General features: G+C 40.8%; 2 protein-coding genes across 2 annotated transcripts in view; one reads left to right on the top strand and one right to left on the bottom strand.

The window, feature by feature from the left end:
- Window positions 1-7380, top strand: part of MAP3K15 (mitogen-activated protein kinase kinase kinase 15) — a 65592-nt gene extending 58212 nt beyond the window's left edge. The window contains exons 21-29 of the mRNA XM_009884838.1: window positions 351-528; window positions 1250-1424; window positions 3211-3396; window positions 3724-3829; window positions 5074-5284; window positions 6166-6278; window positions 6443-6540; window positions 6659-6735; window positions 7260-7380. Coding sequence (XP_009883140.1) covers window positions 351-528; window positions 1250-1424; window positions 3211-3396; window positions 3724-3829; window positions 5074-5284; window positions 6166-6278; window positions 6443-6540; window positions 6659-6735; window positions 7260-7380 — 1265 coding nt within the window. The remainder of the gene's footprint in view (window positions 1-350; window positions 529-1249; window positions 1425-3210; window positions 3397-3723; window positions 3830-5073; window positions 5285-6165; window positions 6279-6442; window positions 6541-6658; window positions 6736-7259) is intronic.
- Window positions 7381-7935: 555 nt separating this feature from the next.
- Window positions 7936-22442, bottom strand: part of PDHA1 (pyruvate dehydrogenase (lipoamide) alpha 1) — a 67947-nt gene continuing 53440 nt past the window's right edge. Inside the window, exons 4-14 of the mRNA XM_009884827.1 lie at window positions 21387-21401; window positions 18795-18863; window positions 17009-17182; window positions 16139-16265; window positions 14436-14527; window positions 13980-14072; window positions 12437-12592; window positions 12121-12192; window positions 11194-11261; window positions 10238-10346; window positions 7936-8423 (exon numbers count right to left, since the gene is read on the bottom strand). Coding sequence (XP_009883129.1) covers window positions 8259-8423; window positions 10238-10346; window positions 11194-11261; window positions 12121-12192; window positions 12437-12592; window positions 13980-14072; window positions 14436-14527; window positions 16139-16265; window positions 17009-17182; window positions 18795-18863; window positions 21387-21401 — 1140 coding nt within the window. The 3' untranslated portion in view covers window positions 7936-8258. The remainder of the gene's footprint in view (window positions 8424-10237; window positions 10347-11193; window positions 11262-12120; window positions 12193-12436; window positions 12593-13979; window positions 14073-14435; window positions 14528-16138; window positions 16266-17008; window positions 17183-18794; window positions 18864-21386; window positions 21402-22442) is intronic.

Genomic DNA, 22442 nt, shown 5'->3' with positions numbered 1-22442 from the left:
TTAAACAGCTGTATATCCAGTTGTACCACTTTTTGAGACCAGCACCAAGGGAGGGAGTGTGTCTATATGTCTGTGTATGTATGCAAGAGATGGTAACAAAATGGCATTTTACATGAATATCTAGCTGCTTTGCTGTCTTTGGGTTCAGCAGTTAGCTTGTTCACACCTTTTATGGCTTACGCATATGATGATTTTGAGTTGTATTGCTGGTTTCTATCAACAAGGTTACCTCTCCCTCAGCCATTTTGCAAAATGAGGTCTTGGTATCACTGAAGACGATCACAGCTGTTTTAAGCACATTGCCCTTTCCTGCCTAGTTCTGTTACATGTTTTACAATGTCTGTTCCTAGATTACAATCGTAATACATCCCTCCCACTGCCGATCCATGGAGAACAGGCTGGCAGTAGCAGCAGTGAGCATGGCTCTGTTTCGCCAGACTCTGACCTACAGCATGACATGTTTTTTGAAAGGCCAAAGAGATCCATTTCAGAGATTCAAGCAAAGCATCCCATTTCCCATTTACTAAGGTAAATTTGCTTGTCTCTTGACACCCATGAGAGATTATGTGGATTTAATTCATGTTATTTTTTATCTGAGGGCAATTTTTTCACATAAAGACTATATAAGCAGCTGTGTTAAAAAGCGAGCAAGTTGCATAGGCAAGTTACCAGTTAATTTAAATATTGTCTATATTTAATTAATGAACAATGATTCTTTCTCCTAAGGTTTCCACATTTTTATACACTTTCCCCCATCAGTGAATAAATGTCAGCATCTTATTGACTGAGTGGATATGGATTCAGGAATTAGCAGAACTGACCCTTACATGTACTTATGAAAAAATGTGGGAAAGGGACAGTGGAAAAACAGTTCTCCTGCTCAGAGAGTACAAAGCAATACTTTCAAATGAGTATGTTACGGTATGGGGCCAGAAAAAATCCTAATAGTCATCTCGGTTCAGGTTTTTCAGCTTTCCTTCCCAAAACTGAACCAGTGCTGGGTGGAGTTAATGCCAGTTTCGTTGCAGGATGAAATCAGCCTTGTGCTTTTGGCTTCAGAGGGGTTTGCACTAGCTGGGGATCTGAACCATCTTCTGTCTCAGAATGGGTGTTTAACAGTCTGATCAATCTGCTGCTGTAGTTTAACTCACTTTTTAACTTCCAAAGTATCCCTACTTGCTTCTGCCAGTACTACTGTGTTGCTAATGCTGGGGTCTCTCTTGTGTGTGCGGCCTGCTTTCTGACGCAGCGTGCCTGATGAGGGCTCGGCCTCGGAGGACAGGAGTGCCTCTCCTTCTATTGAGGATAAAGATTCTGGTCTGTTTCTGCTGCGGAAGGACAGTGAACGCCGAGCGATCCTATATAAAATCCTTAAGGAAGAACAGAATGAAGTTGCTTCCAATTTGCAGGACTGTATTGCACAGGTAATTTCACTTCAGCTCTTTTTTTCTCATGTCAAAAGGAAAATGACAAGCCAGGTAGTATTATTTCTTTTTTGAAAACTAATAAACGAAGGTGCTAGGACTGTTCCTTCTGAATATTTTTAATCTCTGAGACCTGTAGCTGTGTGAGCCATTTGCTGTTGTCTGAATGGATAGCAAACACCACCTTTTGCCTGCTGCTAGGCTCTTGTTTTATTCTGAGGGGAAGGTTTGGGGCATTTGATGTGGGGTTGAGGAGCTGAGGTTGGTGGGTTGGGTGGTTTTGATGTTGTGTTTTGTTTTGGCTTTTAAGGACATGGAAATAGAACACCAGGTAGCAATAGGTATGAATTGATTTAAGGATAGAGAACTGATTAACAATTTTAAATTCCAAGCATTTGTAAACTAGGTGCCAAGAACACAGTATGTGTATGATAAAAAAATCTAAGGTAGATTTCTGTGGAGAGATTGGCTGAGTGGGAAGGTTTAGTGACTGTAAAGAGGAGCAAGAAAAGTCAGGTGTCCAGTTAACCTGTAGCCAAATGATGCCACGCGCCAGTAACAGAGTTGATTGCTTACCTTTCTCTACCTAATGTCTGCTTCTAATATGCTACTGACGTTATCTTTTCTTATTAAAGCTATGGTTTTTCACCTGGACTGCATTTACATAAAGGGAAGCCTGCTGACTCTTGTTGTGGTGTCCCCGGCCAGCTGTTGGTCTTGGTGCAGACACTTACAGCACAGCTGGCGGGGGCTCTCCTGCTCCTGGGGCAGCCCCTGCCGAGCCCAGCGTGGGCAGCCAGCTCCCCACCGCGCAGGGGTTTGCTGCTCCCCCATGGCTCACTTGCCCTGCAAACTGCCTCACGGTGCAGATTGGCTCGCCCCAGACCCTGGGGGCTCCTGTAAAGCTCCTGGGACCTTTACAGCCCCAAGAGAAAGACCCACAAACTCAGGCTGTGGAAGCAATTGGGGTAAATTTCTGCTCTGAGCTTTACTTCAACTGTAAAATAGCTTATAGCCTTACAGAGGACTAAAATTCGTATGTGAGATCTTGGTCAGAAATAACCAAGGCTGTAAATACTTTCCAGGATAAGGAAGGATTATTTAGTAACAGCAAGTCCTACCTTAGTCTCCAGCTGTTTTGCAGCACTGCTGTAATCATCTTTTTTTCCATAATTTCTGTAATGCTTCTCCCTTTACCTTTTAATTATACAGCTTGTTGTTCTTACGGCCACTTGGATGGCTTTAACTGTAGGGGTTATGGACTGCAAATCATAGAATGAGCACTTGACTCCTATCACTGTGTAATCTTAGACCTTTTTCTGACTTACGATGAATGTGTATATAAACATATTTTTTTTGCCTAAGGAAATCAAATGTCAGCATAATTAGATGTAAGTCCAGATCTAGTTTATTGAAAGGATAGCAGCTAAAAAATTTGGGTCTCTTACTGACTCACTCTGTTCTTTTCACGGAGGAGAGCTGCCCTCTGCAGTACGTTGCAGAAATGTGTAGATACTATCTGGAACCTCTTCCCTTTGTGACAGCTACAGTGGCAGCAGACTTGATTTATTTTTCAGAAAATAGGAATTACTATTAAACAAATTTTAGTTAGAAACAGGTAGAAAATAAAGGCTTTGCAGAAACAAAAGTTCTGTGATTTCTGTGCATCAGTGTGAAATATACATGGGTAAAGCTATAAATTGTAACCCTAAAAATACTAATGCTACTAATTAGATGTTTAATGACTCTGGGATTACTTAATATATATTCATTATCTTTTCTCCAGAGCTCTGAAGAACTGCAACTTTCAGTGGCCCACATCAAGCAAATTATTGGGATTTTAAGGGACTTCATACGCTCTCCTGAGCAGAGAGTGATGGCTTCCACCATATCCAAGTTGAAAATGGATTTGGATTTCGACAGCACTTCCATCAATCAGATTCATCTGGTGCTGTTTGGATTTCAGGATGCGGTGAGTCCCTTGCCTAGTGCAGTTGGGAGAGGAATTCTTCCTGGGCAGAGCTCACCCCAGAGGTTTGCAACTTCCCTGGTCTTCCTCACTCATCTTCCTCCTTGTACTGTAGAGGGGCTTGAATGTCACAGTCTGAGTATGGTTTGAAAGCTCTACCCTGAAACTGTCAAATCTGTTGTTTAGACTTTCAAAGGTGAGAGGGTTTTAGTGATTCACACAGTTGTTACTTTATAAAACTTCATCTGGCTATTGAAAAACAAGGTTCTCTTTCCTAAGGTGTAAGCAAATGTTTTTTGCTGCTTCTCTAACTTGCTTATTTTTTTATAGGTGAACAAAGTATTAAGAAACCATTTAATAAGGCCCCACTGGATGTTTGCGATGGATAACATAATTCGCCGTGCAGTCCAAGCAGCAGTTACTATCCTTATTCCAGGTAAATCAAAGCAGCTGAAAATAATCTTTTAAACAGCAACAAGAAAAGGCTGTTCGCATATCAAAGAGTTATAGCAAATGGAACAGTTTAGATGTTTAATCTGTCAGCATGCCATTAACTGCATCCCGTGTGCCACTACATCAAAGGCACAGGGTCAGAATGTTGTACTGAAAGAAGTGTTGATCTGGAGGATTAATGCTGTACTTGCAGTACAAAAGCACATAATGAGGAGATAACCAGTGGTTCTGCACCACCAGTGCGGCCCAACCATGGAAAAAAAGGGCAAATTAAATTCAGTTCGAGCTGGAGCTTTTCTAATAAGAAAGAAAATGACATTCTCTGTATGACATTTTAATGACATCCAAGGTGGGTAATGCTGCACGGGTCTGGTTACGTGTTCTGAAAAATGATGACTGAGCTGTGGAACAGATGCAGAGAAGGGAGTGCATTAATATGAGGAGAAGTAGAATTTTGGCCTACAGATAGACAGTAGGAAAAATTACCACCACTGAGGAGGACAAATTACTAAGAGCTGTATAGGAATAAGTCTAAGTTGGAAATTTGCAAGTAGCTTTGTAACTCTTTGAAGTGCTGAGCACCGCTTCCAGTATGAGAATGTTCTGAGCACACTTAGTGCTGGTGAGCGCTTTCAGTCCAAAGTTGCTATAGTTTTCAAGCCAAATCGGCCACATTTTTCAGGACTTCATTTGTAGGAGAAAAATGCCAGCTATTCTTTGATGGGAGGGGTGGCCATCTGTAGCAAGTTCTGAGAGAACCGAGGTTAGAAAAGCTACCTGGAAAAGAGGAAGGCTCTGTAAACTCTTTGGTCCAGGGCATTAGGGAAAAACAACTTTTTTTTTTCTTTTTTTTTTCCTTAAAAAAACCCCAAGCTCTCAAGGGTTTCTCATTAATACATTTTATTAACTATCTTATAATTTGTTTAATCACAAATCTATTTGTCATCTCTACAGCTGTAATCTACAGCTACTTACCTCTACTGATATGCTACAGCTAAGCTATTAGAGTGCCACTCATTTCAGAATTTCTGCCAGAGAATCTGTGTCCCAGCTCACAGAAGGCTTTGCTACTCCCCTGCTCAGTATTGTACGACAGCACATCGTGCAAACAGGCCCCTTCCTCCTCTGACACTCCCCCACCCGCAGGAATAAAGAACAAACTGTAGTACCTCTGAAGACAGACCTGTCCAAAAACGTTCTTGTTCTTACACTGTTTGATTTTACCAGAGCTTCGAGCTCACTTTGAGCCAGCATCAGAAACTGAAGGTGGGGACAAGGATGGTGATGAAGCAGAGGACACTTACCAGCCCACTGAACAAAACGGGGCTGAGGATCCTGCCGTCACATCAGGAGTCAGCACCCTTAGTTCTGTGGTGTCACATGAGGCTCAGCAGCAGCTCAGCCTGGAGCTGGGCAGACTTAAACAAGAGACCTTAAGGTAACCCTCCTCTAACTACTGTGGATTTATTTTCAGGCAGTCTTTGAAAAGCTCTCAGACATTGCTTTCTGCAGTGACATGTACATATATAACATACATACTGCTCACCTGGTGTGACAGCCTTGTGATAAAGCTGACCTTCCAGGAACACAAATGGATTCAGAATACGCTGGCGGCACCGGAATGACAATTCAACAGCCTTCAGTACAACTTCTGTTTCTGTGTAATTAATTTTTTAATTGCAGAATGTCATGTTGGATTTCTACTGTTACGTATTAGGCTTGTGCAACTGTGCTGGTTTCCTTTCTACTTCCTTGGCTCCTCGGATGCCACCTGACCCAGCGGCAGTGACCTCCAAGCTGTTCCTGCAAGGAAAGGCCAGAGGAGCTCTGTCCTGGCCCATCGGACAGGCTGCCCACTAATTAGCACAAGCAGAGCTTGGCAGAGCCCCTGTCCTGTTTCTCGTGGGTTACACTTGTAGGCGGCTGCTGCCAGTGTGTTAACACCTGAAGGTCCCATTCTTCTTTATGGATGTGATATAAAACTGTGATCAGAAAGTCCCTGGTAAAACATCAGTGTGACGCTGCTGAGCAGCAAATGATAGTATAAAGGCAGCAACTCTGCCCACTGAGGCCGCAAAAAAACAGCAATACAATTTATGAGCTATTCACTAAATTCTGCAAAGGCTTTCATAGCCTTAAAATGCCACCACTAACCTGTGTCTCAGACAACCAAAATGAAATCTCTAAGCCATAAAATATGTTGCTTAAGACAGTATCTGTCAAGTGTCGCTGTCCTTTGGCACTCATTAAAGATGGTATTTTCTTCAGCTAGACTTATTCTCAGTATGGTTGTGTTTGACCTCTCTCATATGCTGACAGGCTTTTGGAAAACCTCGTGCAGAAGGAGAAAGACTATCAGACCCTCTTACGACAATCTTTGGAGCAAAAAAAACAGGAATTACACTTGCTTCGATTAAAACTTAAACCTGAAGGTATGAGGAGATACTGCACACTTTGACAGTTGCACACAAATACATTAGATCATGTGCTTGTTTAAAGGCTAAAAGACAGTCTATTTTAAGCTGCAGTAGTCTGAAAACCACCACTTTTGTCCTAGTTTTGAGGCGTACTAACCTATACTTTTGTTTTCTGTTAGAATCCCAATGGTCTGCAGCAACTTTTACAGAGAATGCAGACCCTGAGCTCATGAACTGGCTGAAACAACAAGGAGCAGACTTGGATGCCATTAAGAGGGTAAAAAAAAAAAAGGAAATTAAAAAAAATCACCTTTTTAAAAAAGGTCACTGTAGTCATAATTTGCACTTTGGTTTCAAAGAAGGAATATTAATTTAGGAATAAATTTGCCTTTCAGTTTGCTGAAGAAGATTATACACTAAGTGCTGTCCTTAATGATATCACCAAAGATGATTTGCGGTATCTTCAACTGCGGTGAGAAAGTACTTCTTAGTTCATTGTTAAGTGCTTAATTAAAGTAGTTTGTTAAAAAAACCCCACAACCTTTTTTAGAAGTTAAGTTATTCACATAGGTCAGTGATAGTTCAATGGCAATTGCTGTGAATTTCATCTCTGATTTTCCGTTAAAGTTTTTCACGTCTTAACTGACATAGCGTAACAACCACACCCTAGGGTGCTTCAAGCCATCTAAGTTCTGGCATTTATCAAGGTTGGGAACTATTTCTGTACCATTCAGGATGACATAACCATATGGAAAATAGGTATAAAGAACTTATTTTTCCTACCCATTGATTCAAGTCTTCTCATCACCATTCTCTTAACCCCTGGCTGACCTGGGAGAAGTTGTTTTAGCCATAACCTTAAAGAAGTGTAGGCTTTTCTAGGTACTGTTGTAACTGGTATATCCTTGGGATTTCTAGATTTTCCTTCTTGCTCACTTTAAAGTAATGGAGATGTGGGAGTTTTCCCTAACTGTACTCCATTCTGCTTCATACCAGGGGTGGTCTTCTCTGCAGAATTTGGAATGCAATCTTAAACCACCGACAAACATCTGGTAAGACCTCAGTGCAGAAGATTAATGCTTCAGACGGAGAACGTGTAATGATAATAAACAAATGAAAGATACATTCCTAACACTTAAATTATTAGCTGTACATATGTATGTATAGTGGCTTTGCAGGTTTTGCACAATTATGTAGCTTGTTTGACCATCAGTGTAATACACAGTGAATAGTAACAGCTTTTAAGTTGGTGCCAATGCACTAAAATTATTTATGAAAGAGTAATGCAGAAGTTAAATGCCTGTCATCAATGTAACGTGAAGCATCAGCTGAGAAAAATCTTTTCTGCAAAACAGGTACCACATGCCTGAATCGGCTTTAGCATTGTGACAACTGTGAACTTAAAATGTGTTACAGTTCTGCTGGCTGATGGTTGGAGCAGGGAGGGCACATGCTGTCACCCCATCATAGATGAATGTATATAGCTTTTTGTATTAAAAGCTACTCTCACTGAAGTACTAAGAAAAGCCTGGTGTGATGTTTTCATTTAGTAACTTTTCTGCAGCAAAAACATAGCACATAAATGGCTTTCTTCTTTTTTTTTTTTTTGGGGGGGGGGGGGGGGGGGTGTTTAAAGTGTTTCATCAAGAAAGCAAGCAAACAGATCACCAGATAAATGTTGTTAAAGTTTAATGATTTTTTTTATTTTTTTTTTACACTGTACATAACACATACAGCAATCCAAAGAAAAGTCAGTAAAGCAAATATATAGCAATTTAAATAAACCACTGCTTTCTCTTAATTTAGCTCCTTCTGAAACAACATTCAGTGTGTTTAAGAAAACCTATACTGAGACAGATTTCCCTATTTTTTTTACACAATTCCTCCTTTGAAAGAGCTTTTAAATAAGCGTAAGGTTTGTTTCTGAGTCATGACAGTTCCTGTAAATGCATTCACTTATTCTTACGAATAAGTCATGCCAACAAAAAAAGGCCTTTAGCTGACGGACTTGTACTTTATCCACTGGTTTGGGCCACGCACTTCAAAAGGTGGCTCATTGAAGTAGATGTGGTTACCTAGTTCTTCCAATGGTGGCTCTGGGTCAGTGGTAGCAAACTGAGCGGCTTCCTCGATCTCCTTCCTTACTGCCACATCAATTTCCTAAACCAAAACCAGATAATTATTATAAGAGAGCTCAGAAAAAGCAACACAATTTTGAACTCAAACACAGTAATAAAGTATTGGTCAGAATTAGTGTTAACATTGTCTACAAACATACATTTGATACTGTTTCCTACAGCATTCTCCGGGAGAAATTGGCCACTCACGCCTTGGATGGGTGTACTTCACTGGGTAAAAAGCCGGCTGGATGGCCGGGCCCAAAGAGTGGTGGTGAATGGAGTTAAATCCAGTTGGTGGCCAGTCACAAGTGGTGTTCCCCAGGGCTCAGTACTGGGGCCAGGTCTCTTTAATATCTTTACCAATAACCTGGACGAGGGGATCGAGTGCACCTCAGTAAGTTTGCGGACAACACCAAGTTGGGTGGGACTGTTGATCTGCTTGAGGGTAGGAAGGGTCTACAGAGGGATCTGGACAGGCTGAACTGATGGGGCAAGGCCAATGGTATAAGGTTTAACATGGCCAAGTGCCGGGTCCTGCACCTGGGTCACAACAACCCCATGCAGTGCTACAGGCTTGGGGAAGAGTGGCTGGAAAGCTGCTTGGTGGAGAAGGACCCGGGGGTGTTGGTGGACAGCCAGCTGAATATGAGCCAGCAGTGTGCCCAGGTGGCCAAGAAGACCAATAGCATCGGGGCCTGTATCAGGAATAGTGTGGCCAGTAAGACTAGGGAAGCAATTGTCCCCCTGTATTCAGCACTGGGGAGGCTACACCTCAAATTGTTCAGTTTTGGGCCTCTCACTACAAGAAGGCCATTGAGGTGCTAGACCATGTCTAGAAAAGAGCAACAAAGCCAGTGAGGGGTCTGGAGAACAAGTCTTACGAGGAGCGGCCAAGGGAACTGGGGTTGTTTAGCCTGGAGAAAAGGAGGTTGAGGGGAGACCTTATCGCTCTCTACAACTACCTGAAAGGAGGTTGTGGAGAGGTGAGGGTCGACCTCTTCTCACAAGTAACAACCGACAGGACAAGAAGAAATGACCTCAAGTTATGCCAACGGAGGTTTAGATTGGATATCAGAAGAAATTTCTTCATAGAAAGGGTTATGAAGCACTGGAACAGGCTACCCAGGGAAATGGTGGAGTCACCATCCCTGGACGTATTTAAAAGATGGGTAGACGTGGTGCTTAGGGACATGGTTTAGTGGTGGTTTTGGCAGTGTTAGGTTAATGGTTGGACTTGATGATCTTAAAGGGCCCTTCCAACCTAGACAATTCTATGATTAAAAACCTGTGAAAACTTACTTCCTACTGAACTGCAGCATCTGTCCCTTTTGGGTAGTACAGGTAACTTATTGCCAGAGGAACGTGACCCCACTGAGCCTTTATATCTTCAGTTCTGATTCTGCAAACCTCTGAGAGTGTCAGTGTCAATTTTTTTAGAACAGAGTTGATGAAAGCATTTACAACATTTGCTCAGAGGGTTCCTGGCTCCTTCAGTAGGATTTTTCACTAGCAATAATTTCCCTTTCAGAGACTTACCCCCTTCCTAGGTAGTCAAGAAAGCCTGGGTAATTTTGATTTCTACATGGTAGTATATGACAAGAGCTGTATTTGAAACACTAACACCGCCCCCCAGCTTTGCACTGCTGAGTTATACTTAGTGCCCAAAAGCAAAACGGCTTTCCAGCAAAGTGCAACTTCATTAGTTGGTCTGCCACAAAAATTCACCAATAAAAGTGATGTTAAAACAAACTTTAAAGAACTTCAAAGAAAAGAGATGCCCTATGATGTGCTTTTCAGAGATCACTAGTGTGTGAATGCTCAAAAGCTTGCTTAAAGCGCAACTAAAAGCCATACCTTTAATTCTTCAATGCTAGCAAGGTTTGTGTTGACCATTCTGTCCTTCAGCAAAGTTATGGGATCACTTTTGCTTCTCACTTCTTGAATTTCTTCTCTAGTTCGGTAGCTAGGAGCAAGACAAGCAAAGACATGAATGTCTTTAATAGTATCCTTGAACAGAGGTGAGGTTCCGGACACAGCTCGCTTCTTTTAGAAAAAGGTGTGACCCAAGAATTGTCAGGAATGCAATGACAATACAGCAGCATTCATCATGCAAAGGGTGGCCCAGCTACATCTACAACACTTCTTAGATCCGTAAGCAGCAACAGAACTGAGACAGCTCCAGAGTTGAGTATAACGGAGGCAGGGAAAGGGGAGCAATCCCAGCCTGAGACAGTTACTGCAAGAGGCCGTATTTCCTCCTTCCCATCTCCCCTATGCAGGGCTAAATGACTTCACTACAAGTTCCGACACCTCTACTTCATGTAGATCAATTCATATTTGTCAGCTGGCACAACGCCTGAGTCTTATTGGCAACTGTATAGTTGTATTTTTAAGAAGCGTTCCACTTGATGGGAATAATTTGGACTGTCCAGTCATTTTAGCTTACAGGATTTTTAATATGCTAAAAACCCTGGAAAAGCATGCTACTTTTCAGTCAAAGCGTAATTAGAACACACCGTACAGACACACTGAAAGCAGAATTCGTCGACAGAAAGAGTACAGGAGTTCATCTGACTTTGTGCTTGTTCTAAAAATAAATCTCTTGATACTACAAGTAAAACAAGTAAGCTACGTGGCCACAGATTATCAATTGAGCAATGAGACGAGTGATCAGATTGCTCATAGCAATTTCATCATACCCTTTATATGCACTTCACAATGGATTTAAACATTGAATCCAAGAGTTTCAGAATTTTGACCATCAATACCTATTTGTTTTCAGTGAATGCCAAGAAAGAATGTCTCAGTACCTTATTCCAGGGTCACTCATACTGTGGCCGTGATAACGGTATGTCTGTAACTCCATCAGAATAGGACCCTTAAAAAGAAAAAAACGTTACCACCTTGAGTGACCAATTTGTTGTTGTAGCAGCAAGTATTTGCTATAGGTGAATTGCAACAGTGATGAATGATTTTAATTCAATACTTTTTTCTCAGTTTAATTTACATAACATTATCACAACTAGTAAAATAAAACTTAACTCTTTTCAAATGAAAGCCGATGTTGATATTGTCAGCATTTATTATCATGTTCTTATTGAGCAGCATTAAACAATTTCTTCCCTTCCAACGTCACTCCACCATTACTCGGACTATTTCAAATTGCCTGTTGTTTCACTATAAGATTGTAACTCACAGAAACTTATTCTTCTGTATGCACTTTTTTCTTTTTCTGTTCTATGTTCCCAGTGCAAACGTTATTTCACCAAATATTAAAAATCTTTAGGATTCTATCATACTTGGGTTACAGACACTAATGGTGACTCAAAACTTTTACTTCACTGTCCGTTTGTTGTAAATGATTACCACTTTCCTTGATGTTTCCCCTAATTAGTCTCTTGCCAAAGGACACAACTGCCTGACAGTCAGAACACCTTTCACAACAGAATTTAAATGGGGTAGAAGTGGGGAAAAGGATGACAGAGTATCAGGATGTATGTATTTGTTTGGGTTTTTTTAAATGATTGGTTAATAGCAATTGCATGTTAATAAATTCTGACAGAATTAAAGAACCACTCAATTAGTTACAGGTTCAATACTGTGGAGAAAAGAGGAAACAGGTCAAATAAAGTCTCCACAGTGACTGGAGAAAATGGGCTACGTGAAGAACGTTTTATGCAGCAATAATGTGGTTAAGAATTTCACCTATGGACAAGGAATGACAATTACAGACTTACTTTTCCAGCTCTACAGTACTCGGTTGCAAACTTTGCTGCTTCTCGAACGCAGAGAACATCCATACCATCCACCTGATAAAACAGAAACTATAAGTTGAGGCAAAAAAATGCCAAACCCCAAACTTCCATTTTCAATACTTCCACAAGTGCAATAGGAATTCAGTTTCAAAATTTTCCTACTTTAAAAAAAAAATTTGTAAATATATTTGTAAATAAAAGAAATACATATATACGTATGTATTGTGCAGGTATGTGGATGCATATCCCCCCTACTTCCACCCCTGCCATCCTCAAAAAAATCTGGGTTTGTCCTCACCCTGAGCCCTGGAATGAAGTCTCCTCTTTTGTAGTAGTCAGTACTGGCTGCAGCTCTCTCAACCGAGGTTCCCATTCCATACCGATTGTTCTCACAGATAAAAACACAAGGCAGCTTCCATAAGGCAGCCATATTGTACGTTTCAAATATCTGGCCCTGAAAGAAAAAGAGCAAGTTACATCTGGGTGGGGAGCTCAGCCTTCAAGCATTAGGCTCTACTGAAAATCATTCCATTGCAGAGGTCTTGCTCAGGGAAATTTTAATACTGAAAATGATCTGAAACCAGCGACTTGCTGCAGCTCAGAAGGAATTAGAGAAGGTATGCTACATAAGGTAACCTTCATCTCAACTAATAGTTTACAGAACTTAATTTTTAAACCTATTTCAGTATCTGTGGTAGGGTAGTACAAAACTTTCAACTTCAACTGAAGTATTTCAGCTACAGTCAAAAATCTTCACAATTGATGAGTCTGGCAGGATGCTGCTATAGCAAAATCAAAGAAGAGTTCAACCACGGTGACTGCATCAGCCTTGCTACTCTAAGTCAAAGACAGGGAAAACCAAGAACTAAGATCTCCACCAGTGTTTTGAAAGTGGTAAATTGTATCAGCAGTACACACTAAACCACCATTATCTTATCTGGCTTAACGTCTCTGCTGATAACATGAAAAAAACGGCGGAATGTCAATACTAAGTGGCTCTGCAAGATGCTCTCTCCTCTCCTCTGTCTTCAGAAATGTAAGTTAAATGTTTCTTCCTATTCAGCAGCATTGTCAGCTTCACTGCTATCGTGTTCAGAGCTCTCCTTACAGCACAGACACTTCAGGGTGTCACACTTAGGCGAGCCACGCACAACTGCAAAGAGGGTAACAAGAGTAACTGGAAACCCCTCCTCCCATGACTTCTGCAGTGTTCAATTAACCATTAGCCCCACTCACTCCCTTAGTATCTAGAGCGCTCCAGGAGGAAAGGAGCTGAACAGCTTTCCCTCCACTCCAGCAACAAGGGCAGTTCAAAATGCAGGTGGGGAAGGACATAGATAGATCCAAAACACAAAAAAAAAAAAAAAATATCCAAGCACATGCTACATTCCTGATATATAAAGAGCATCTAGCAATTAACTTCTTAACTGTTCATCTGAACCACCCCTCTGAAGACTATACGGTACCTGAAACATATCCCTACTCAAATGCTTAGGACAACACAAATAAGACGTGCCAGCGTCAAAAAGTTGCAAGATGCCCAGCCACCCATGTGAAGTCGGTCTCAGTGAACAGCACTTCACAACAAAAGCCCAAAGAAAAACTGCAGTGGGCTGTAGGACAGAGGGTGTACACTGCTTTCTCTCTCCAGGATTGCTTTTTCACTATCAGTGGACTCCTTTGCTAAAGCATCCTTGCAGCAGAAAGCCCAACACAACAATCTCAGCATAAGTTCCAAGTCAGACATTGCCTGGGTCGCAGGTACTACACTGACAGGCTGAAAGGTGGTCTCCCACCACCCTGTGGAAAGGCAGAGCTCACGTCAGACAAAGCTCATTTACCTGATTGGCTGCACCATCCCCATATAACGTCAGACAGACTTCATTTTTACCGAAGTATTTACAAGCCAGCGCAATCCCAGCTCCAAGAGGAACCTATCATGGAGCACAGGACAAACCAAAATTTTAGAACAATGTTTAGAGGAGCTGGAGACAGGCAGCTTGTGAACAGTAAAGAGACATTTACACTGTTAGAGATCTGCTCAACAAACAAGTTGTTACCAACCCCCTTCCATTTGTTGCAATCTGTATTACAGCCAAAATATAAAATACATTCTCAATTAGATTAATTTCTGCTGCAGTTCACAAAACTGTGAGCAAACCAGAATAAAGACATAATAGATTTAATAGCCGCAGAGCAACGGCATCTGCATACAAGCTCACACCATGAAAACTGACAGGAAATACACAGGACATGAGCCAAATTCAACTTGTGCTTTAAAGAAGTCATGTACGTACCTGAGCACCAACAATACCATTGCCACCATAGAAGTTTTTGGTATACATATGCATTGATCCTCCTTTTCCCTTCACACATCCTCCTTTTCGACCTGAAACATGAATAACAAGCAATTTATTTTTTCAGAGGAAAAATACTATATGAATGGAAACATCTAATTCAATTCCTAAAGGTAGAAACACCAAGACCATGTTGTTGTCATTAGATCTATATGGAGTTAAGACATAATGGCCTCTCCCCAAAGAGTTTACAGTTAAATATATCACAAAACAAATAAGAGAAGAGGAGGAAAAAGAGAATGGTAACAAAAACATGATTCAGGAAATGCAGAATGAGATTAAGAAGAAATTTTAAAACCAATCAAGAAGTTTCAGTATCCTACTATACAAAAGCACTTTCTGATAAGTATCGGGTTGTTTTTTTTTTTAATACCCAACATGATCTGTATTTCTCATATATGTAATCTGTAAGAAGTATATACAATCTTTATTACTTTTGGCTTCTGCAAGAAAGATATGAAAACTGTTCCACATTAGTTACAATAATCTACTCTTGCCTTCCCTGTGACAATAACCAGAAATAAAAATTACAGATAGGACACTAAAAATACCAAATCCCAACCCAACCAACAACTCCTCACCCTGCCCCAGGATAAACATCAAAAAGTCACCTGGCCCAGCATTATTCGAGCTGCAGTTTGAAAATAACTGGTAGTTCATGAAGCATTACAACAAAACCTATTTAAATGAGCTCATCTAAGAATACAAAACTTCTCATCAGCCCACTCCGTTTCTTATTCTAATCTGTCCTTTTAGTAGCCACAGAGGCTTCTATTTTATTTCTAATAAGCACAGCTTGCTTGGTTGGGTTTTTTGCCATAGCCATGGTGTTTATTTTAGAAGGTGAATGCTGGATCTCCTGGAATGTGTACTTCTTTCTTACTTATTAGTGGATCATTTGTATTATTGGTCTTTCTTGTACCTTTCATATGCTTATGAATTGGTTTTGTGTGAGCTTTTATGGATTCTGCAAGCTAAGGCCAAAGAAAAAAAAAAAGTCTAATTTTAATCTTAATTAAGTGTAACTAAACTTCGGTAATCTCCCTCCACTTTTTGTACAATCCTTTCCTGTATTTTAGCTACAAACTCCTGACTGACCAATGTCACTTTTTAACATACTTTCTACTTTTCTTTGACCCTATTGTGAATAACCATCTCTCCTTTATGCAAAATCTTAGATCTGTCTAGATGACCACTTAATATTCTTGTTACAGCCAAATTTTCCCAAACCATTCAGTTTACCATTCCAGGCAGTGTTTACCAGTCTGCCTAAGACATCGGCAGTGTAATTCTGAAAATCCACGGCTGTCTCCTAGGGAGTGTAATGCTCTGTCCTATTGAGAACAAATGCCCACCACCAGCAAGTTCCATTTACACAAGCTGCTGCAGCACAACAAATACAGCATATGGTATCAAGAAAAATTTTCTGAATTCATGCTTTAGTAGCAGCACTTAAATATTCCTTATGACTTATGTTTTGCAGTAAAAAGTGGTTGCGTCACAAAATTGATTTATTTTGCTATGTCACTAAACTGGTTCTGAAGCCCCAGTATATTTTGTGCATCCACATTACTTTGAATTTGAATAAAAAATTCTGATGCAAGTACAGCAGCATGCAAATCCTCATTTTACTTAGCACAAACCTGTAAGTTCAGCAAGAATTTCTCGAACAGGCACTCCTCGTGCGTAGGTAAAGCCATGAGCTCTGTAAGCTGTTATCACATGATCTGTAGGCTTTATGGCAACTTCAAGCCCTACACAGCAAGCCTCCTGTTACAAAGGAAAAATAAGCTTAGCAATGAAGAAAAGCACACAACTTCCACCATCAGCGGTGTCGCAAGGGCTACCAATGATCCCCCATGCATCAAGTATCAGCAGAAAACAGGAGGAGCACAGGTACAGGAGACTGCCTCAAATCCCAGGGGGTGGCTGCCCTGGAGCTACAACAGCCTGGGGCTCTAAATCCCAACCTGACTGTGATTAACAAAAGCAGACAGCAGGGGAACCAGAAGCTGCAGAGAGTTCTGCAGACTTTTGCTACACACATCTCCCAAATAAGCATCTAAACAACTGCAATTCCAAAATGGCAGAGGGGAACGGACAGACAGCAAAGTTTCACTAAATTCAGGAAGTTCATTCTCCTGGCTGTTGCTTTTTAGTTGGCACATGATCTATGAGACGCTGGAATAAAAACCATCAATGAAGCCTGAGGAGGAGGATGTGGGGCTCCAAGTGTGTTGAATTTAATATGCTGCAGTTGCTCCCTCACATTCAGCTGATCTTCAGCTGCACCTTGTCTTCTTTCTCTTCCTATTGCTGTCCCAAGATCTCAGGGATACCCTTGTGTGCCAAGACATTGTTTTTAAAGAAATAATGAACTAAATCACGGACCCAGCTACAACTTCAGACACTGTACATAGATACTCAGTTCCAGATTTACTCTCCACTATATTCAAATCCCTACCTTAAGTAAGGTAAGACAATATAAAACCTCTTGGAAAAAAAATTCTCACCTGACCATCATATAAGTGGCAGAAACCACGGATAATCTTCTGCTTGTACAGCTGGTCAGACTTCAGCTCCATGCGTCGTATGGTCTGCATTGTCTTGTAGTAATGGAGCCCTTCTTCTCGAGTCATCACTGCTGTGGTACTAGGGCCTTCTTCCAGCCGATGGAGGTCACATTTCTGCAAAGTTGAAAAAGTAGTCATTTCTTGAAAGTAATTCATCCTACTTATGAATATCTTCTTTTTTTTTTTTAAAATGATGTGCCATTTTCAAATTCCGATTTTAATATCTTTTAAAAAAAGAGAGCTAGCAAAACCCAAACCTAAATTTGTAGGTCAAAATAACTGTAAAGTTTGTGCACTATTTCCAAATTCAGGGAAATAAAAGCTTTACTTTTAATAACAACAGATTTCCACTCCTTAAATGAAGCCCTGTAGTTCCTACTAGCAGTAGATGAACTACGGTCCTCACAAAATATGGGAAAAGCACATTTCCACAGTTGTTGCAGGCCGAATACTTGGTAAGAGCCACACAAGCTTAGTGAAGAGACAAGAAAGGTGGAGGGTTTCCTTTGTGAAACAGTTTGTAAGATCTGGTACTAAGACTGGACCTCACCTCTCCTACCTCCACTTCTAACAAGCAGCAATAAACCACTGCTGCACCAGCCACCCTGCCAGTCAAACCACCCCGGGTACAGTGCAACTTCATCCCCAAACCATGGGGTCTACTGAGGGAGGACTGATTTTAGACACCCATACAAAATAAACAAATACAATTTAAAAAAAAAAAAAAATTAAAAATAAATAAAATAATTCAAGTTCAGTGGAACAGACCAAACAAATTACTCTGTCAGTGCAGATTACATGGCCAAAGTACTGCTATACAGGTTAAAGACAGTTTATATTAAAGCAAAAGTCTCTCCAGAGCAAATCCACTGACACCTAGATGAATTGGATATCACACATGGGCACACTAGTCTTAGGACAGCTCTGCTTCAGAGTTCACATAACAATAGAAACTTTGCAGTCTTGTAATCAACAGAGGACCAAGCATTAAACCTGGTATCTACTCAGAAATGACTTTTCATATAAACATATTTTCCCTCCCTTCCACCTGTGAAACAATTTTAATACTTTACAGGCACGGACAAACAGGGAGCAGGTAGAAGGAAAACCAAATAATTTCTTTTAGATTTTCTTATATCAATTCTTGAATGTAAAGCCAGCACAAAAGCTACCATCACTGGAAGCATCGCTTTTTCCTAAGACAGTGAAAAGCTGACAGAATATAACACATTTTATGAGCAGCACCAAGTCAAGTACTAAAAGGATGCCATATTTTTTTCCTCCAAAATCCATACGGACCTCAATCAGCTGCACATCTGGGATACAGCACCCATGACTCCATAAACAAAAGGGAGACAGAAAGAAGGGTAGGAAGCAAACATCAGCTATTTTTTTCTAAAAACATTAAGGCAACATTAATATTCTTCCCTCAGAACAGAAAAGGTTCTTTAGATCCTTTATGATTCCATTCTCACAGTTGCATTGCAGTATCACAGCTGTAAAAAATGACAACTTCACATTCTTAAGAAACAAGTAACGTTACTACATACTGCCAAGGACAGTACTTCCAGCTGCATTTAGAAATCAGGCCAGATAGTGAGGAGTTTGGTTCTGGAATTCAAACAGTATGTTTATAATTGAAAAGATAAGGCAGCAAGTCCATCAGGTCACAATCTACAACAAGCGCTTACACAGAATGCCAGTATTAAGTGTTAAGCTTCTTTACCTTAATTTCAAATGTAGCTTCACTTGCAAAGTCTGCATAGTTACGTGATGCTACCATCACCCGGGATGCCTTAAAAAAAAAAAAAAAAAAAAAAAAAAAAAAAGATAAGCAATATTTAAATATAATTCTCAAGCAAAAGTAAGTGAATTCTCAAATAATTTCTAACAGTACTCCCAAATTTAAATAATCAGTGAATTAAACTCACCAGTGGCACAGCTTCACCAAGGGCAAGTCCTGCCTGACCAACCTAGTGGCCTTCTATGATGGAGTGACTAAATAAGTGGACAGGGGAAGAGCTACGGATGTTGTCTATCTGCACTTCTGTATGGCCTTTGACACAGTCCCCCACAACATCCTCTCTAAACTAGAGAGTTACGGATTTGATGGGTGGACTGTTCAGTGGATGAGGAATTGGTTGGATGGTTGCATCCAGAGGGTAGTGGTCAATGGCTAAATGTCCAGACAGAGATCAGTGACAAGTGGTGTCCCTCCGAGGTCTGTATTTGGACCAGTACTGATTAATATCAATGACATAGTCAGTGAGATTGAGTCCACCCTCAGCAAGTTTGTGGGCGACACCAAGCTGAGTGGTGTGGCTGACACGCTTGAGGAATGGGATGCCATCCAGAGGGACCTGGACAAGTTTGAGAAGCAGGCCTATGTGAACTTCATGAGGTTCTACAAGGCCAAGTGTGGGGTCCTGCACCTGGGTCAGCGCAACCCCCAGTATCAATACAGGCTGGGGGCTGAACGGATCCAATGGTATCCTGGGCTGCATGAAAAGAAGTGTGGCCAGCAGGTCGAGGGAGGTGATTCTGCCCCTCTGCTCCTCTCTCATGAGACCCCACCTGGAGTACAACTCTGAAGCCCCCAATATAAGAAGGACATGGACCTGTTGGAGCAGGTCCAGAGGAGGGCCACGAAGATACGGAGAGGTCTGGAGCACCTATCCTATAAGGACAGGCTGAGAGAGTTGGGGCTGTTCAGCCTGGAGAAAAGAAGGGTCTGGGGAGACCTTACAGTGGCCTTCCGGTACCTGAAGGAGGCTTGTAAGAAAGATGGAGACAGACTTTTAGCCTGCTGCAACAGGACAAGGGGTAACAATTTTAAACTAAAAGGGGGAAGACTTAGACTAGATACAAGGAAGACATTTTTTACGCTGAGGGTGGTGAAACACTGGCACAGGTTGCCCAGAGAAGTGGTAGATGCCCCATCCCTGGAAACATTCCAGGTCAGGCTGGATGGGGCTCTGAGCAGCCTGATCTAGTTGAAGATGTCCCTGCTCATCGCAGGGGGGGTGGATTTAGATGACCTTTAAAGGTCCCTTCCAACCCAAACTATTCTATGACTGATTCTATATCCCTATGATACTAGAGAACTTTTATTTTGTACATATATGCTAGAAGTCCTTTAAAACCCAGTATTTACAATTAAGATTAGAAAAAGAGAACAGAATTTTAAATTTGTAATATTGTTGATTATCTAAAAAGTTTCAAATGACTGCAAAGAACACCAAAACCACAAAAATAATTATTTTGCCCTTCACATGCCAGATTGCCTGTATGAATAGAGACAGTCATTTAGATTTTGATGGCTCTCTGCACTGACTGGAATTTTGCCTTGATAGACCAAAAAACGTATTTGAAAAAAAAAAAACCCAAACCAAACCAAAAAAACTGTTCTGGAATATGAACTACTCTCACTCTTTCTTTTCAATAGGAAGAGAAGTTGGGGGGATGCAAAGCAACAACAATGAAAAGAGAGAGTATCATTTCAGTTGGTAACAGCACAGCCACTACTTTAAAATGGTATGGAAACATAAAAGGTGACATACCTGAGGATACATGAAATGCAGACCAACAGAAAGGGTGGCATGGTAGGGGAGAGATAAGAAGGATGTTTAAAAATACATTTCTGTTCTGTCTTAAAGAAGAACACAGGCTATTGACTAACAAACATCTAGTATTTTTAGATAATTTAAGTAAGTTTCACTGCAGCATCAGATAGGATGGTCATATGTCCATGCATGTGCTGTGGCCATAGCATAAGGAATGTACTAGATCTTAGCAGCAAAACTGTAATGCTGATTAAGTTACACAAAAACTTCAGTAGCTCATTCAACCATGGAATTCACAGACATTTAGCTGAAAGTTCGTTATTTCAAAATTTTGAGAATGCCCAGGTCACAGTCTCCAAAAAAAAGATCTGATTGATAGGCATAAAGCTTGGAAAAAAGTCAGAAGTTTCTCAATCCATTACCTACTCTGTTGCATATTTGATTTAGCAACCACAATCCCCTCCCTCCCTCCGCCCCATTATCGGATGAAATATTTAGAAGTTTTAATTTAAACCAAGTTTCTACACTGTTTACTGCAATGCATCAGTATTACTGGTTATGAAAAGCTGTTCTACTTCTAGAGCTGGAAGTAAATCAAGAGTTTGGGATTCACAAAATGGCTGAGGCTGGAACGGACCTCTGTAGGCCATCCGGTCCAATCCCCCTGCCCTGAATACAACATAAAAGCAAAGTTCTAATACATGGCCAGTACACATGTCAAAAACAAACCTTGACAAAACTGATTCAGGCCTTACCTCACTAACAGCTCCCTAGGTTAGCAGCATTTGGAAGGGAAAAAAAAAGAAAAAAAAGAAAAAATGATACGAGTAAGTAACAAAGTGGGTATAAAATACTCCTTTACGGATTAAGACTGCTTCTATTTATTTGGTAATTTATACCTTCACTATAAACGCATAAGAACAATTAAAGACAAATATTTACATATCTGGTAATCACTAGCATCCAAAAATCTGTATTAAGATATCCAAACCAGATCTTGTTTGGAATTCCAGGTAAATGCAATATGTCAGGAGCAGGCCAAGTATTAGCTGTAAGGGACTAATTTTAGGCACCCGTATTTGAAAATTTTAATATAGAAATTTCACTTCTAAATTAGGAAATGCTCTTAGATATATAGTCCCAAAACATATTGGAAGATCTTTTGGTAAATGTGCTCTCTCGTGTCATTCTCATGAATCCAGTCACCCACCTGCTTCTTCCACAAGAAGTGAATGCTTAGGTAAGTGAGCTACTTCAGAACAGAGGTACAGCAACAGATTTGCTCTCATTGGCAAAAAGGCAGCTGACTTCCAATTACCAAGAAGTACCCCTTCACGCTGACTTGATCTTGCAAACAATTTTTTTCAGCAGGGTTAATTTTTCCTCATGGCCACAGTCATTATAAGGGAATAAGGAGAATGAAGAGGTTAAAGTAGGTTTTGAAGATTTTTCACACAAGAGATAGAACACAACAAATGAAACACGAATGCCAGAAAAATAACAACGTTTGAAAGAAAACCCAGGAAGAGATGAGAAGGGACTGCTGTTTGAGCAAAGAAAGGTGAAGCAGCTCAAAAAAAGGTCAGACGGCTGAATTTAGAATGGAACGAGAAGAGTATGTTTACCCCCTGTTTAGCATCTGACCTGCGCTGACAGTCAAAATACACATAAATTAAAAAATCAAAGCAAGAGGCGCAGAAAAGGGTTTCAGAAATGACTCACAATATTTTACACGTACTAAAACCAAACAGGGCCAAGAGCTGACTGCGCACAGAACCGCGGAGGCTCTCCGGGCCGGGCCGGGCCGGGCC

Source organism: Charadrius vociferus, unplaced genomic scaffold, assembly GCF_000708025.1.
Source record: "Charadrius vociferus isolate BGI_N301 unplaced genomic scaffold, ASM70802v2 scaffold200, whole genome shotgun sequence".
Lineage (NCBI taxonomy): Eukaryota > Metazoa > Chordata > Aves > Charadriiformes > Charadriidae > Charadrius > Charadrius vociferus.
Note: the sequence above shows the minus strand (reverse complement) of the source record. Positions and strands in the feature narration are given on the sequence as shown.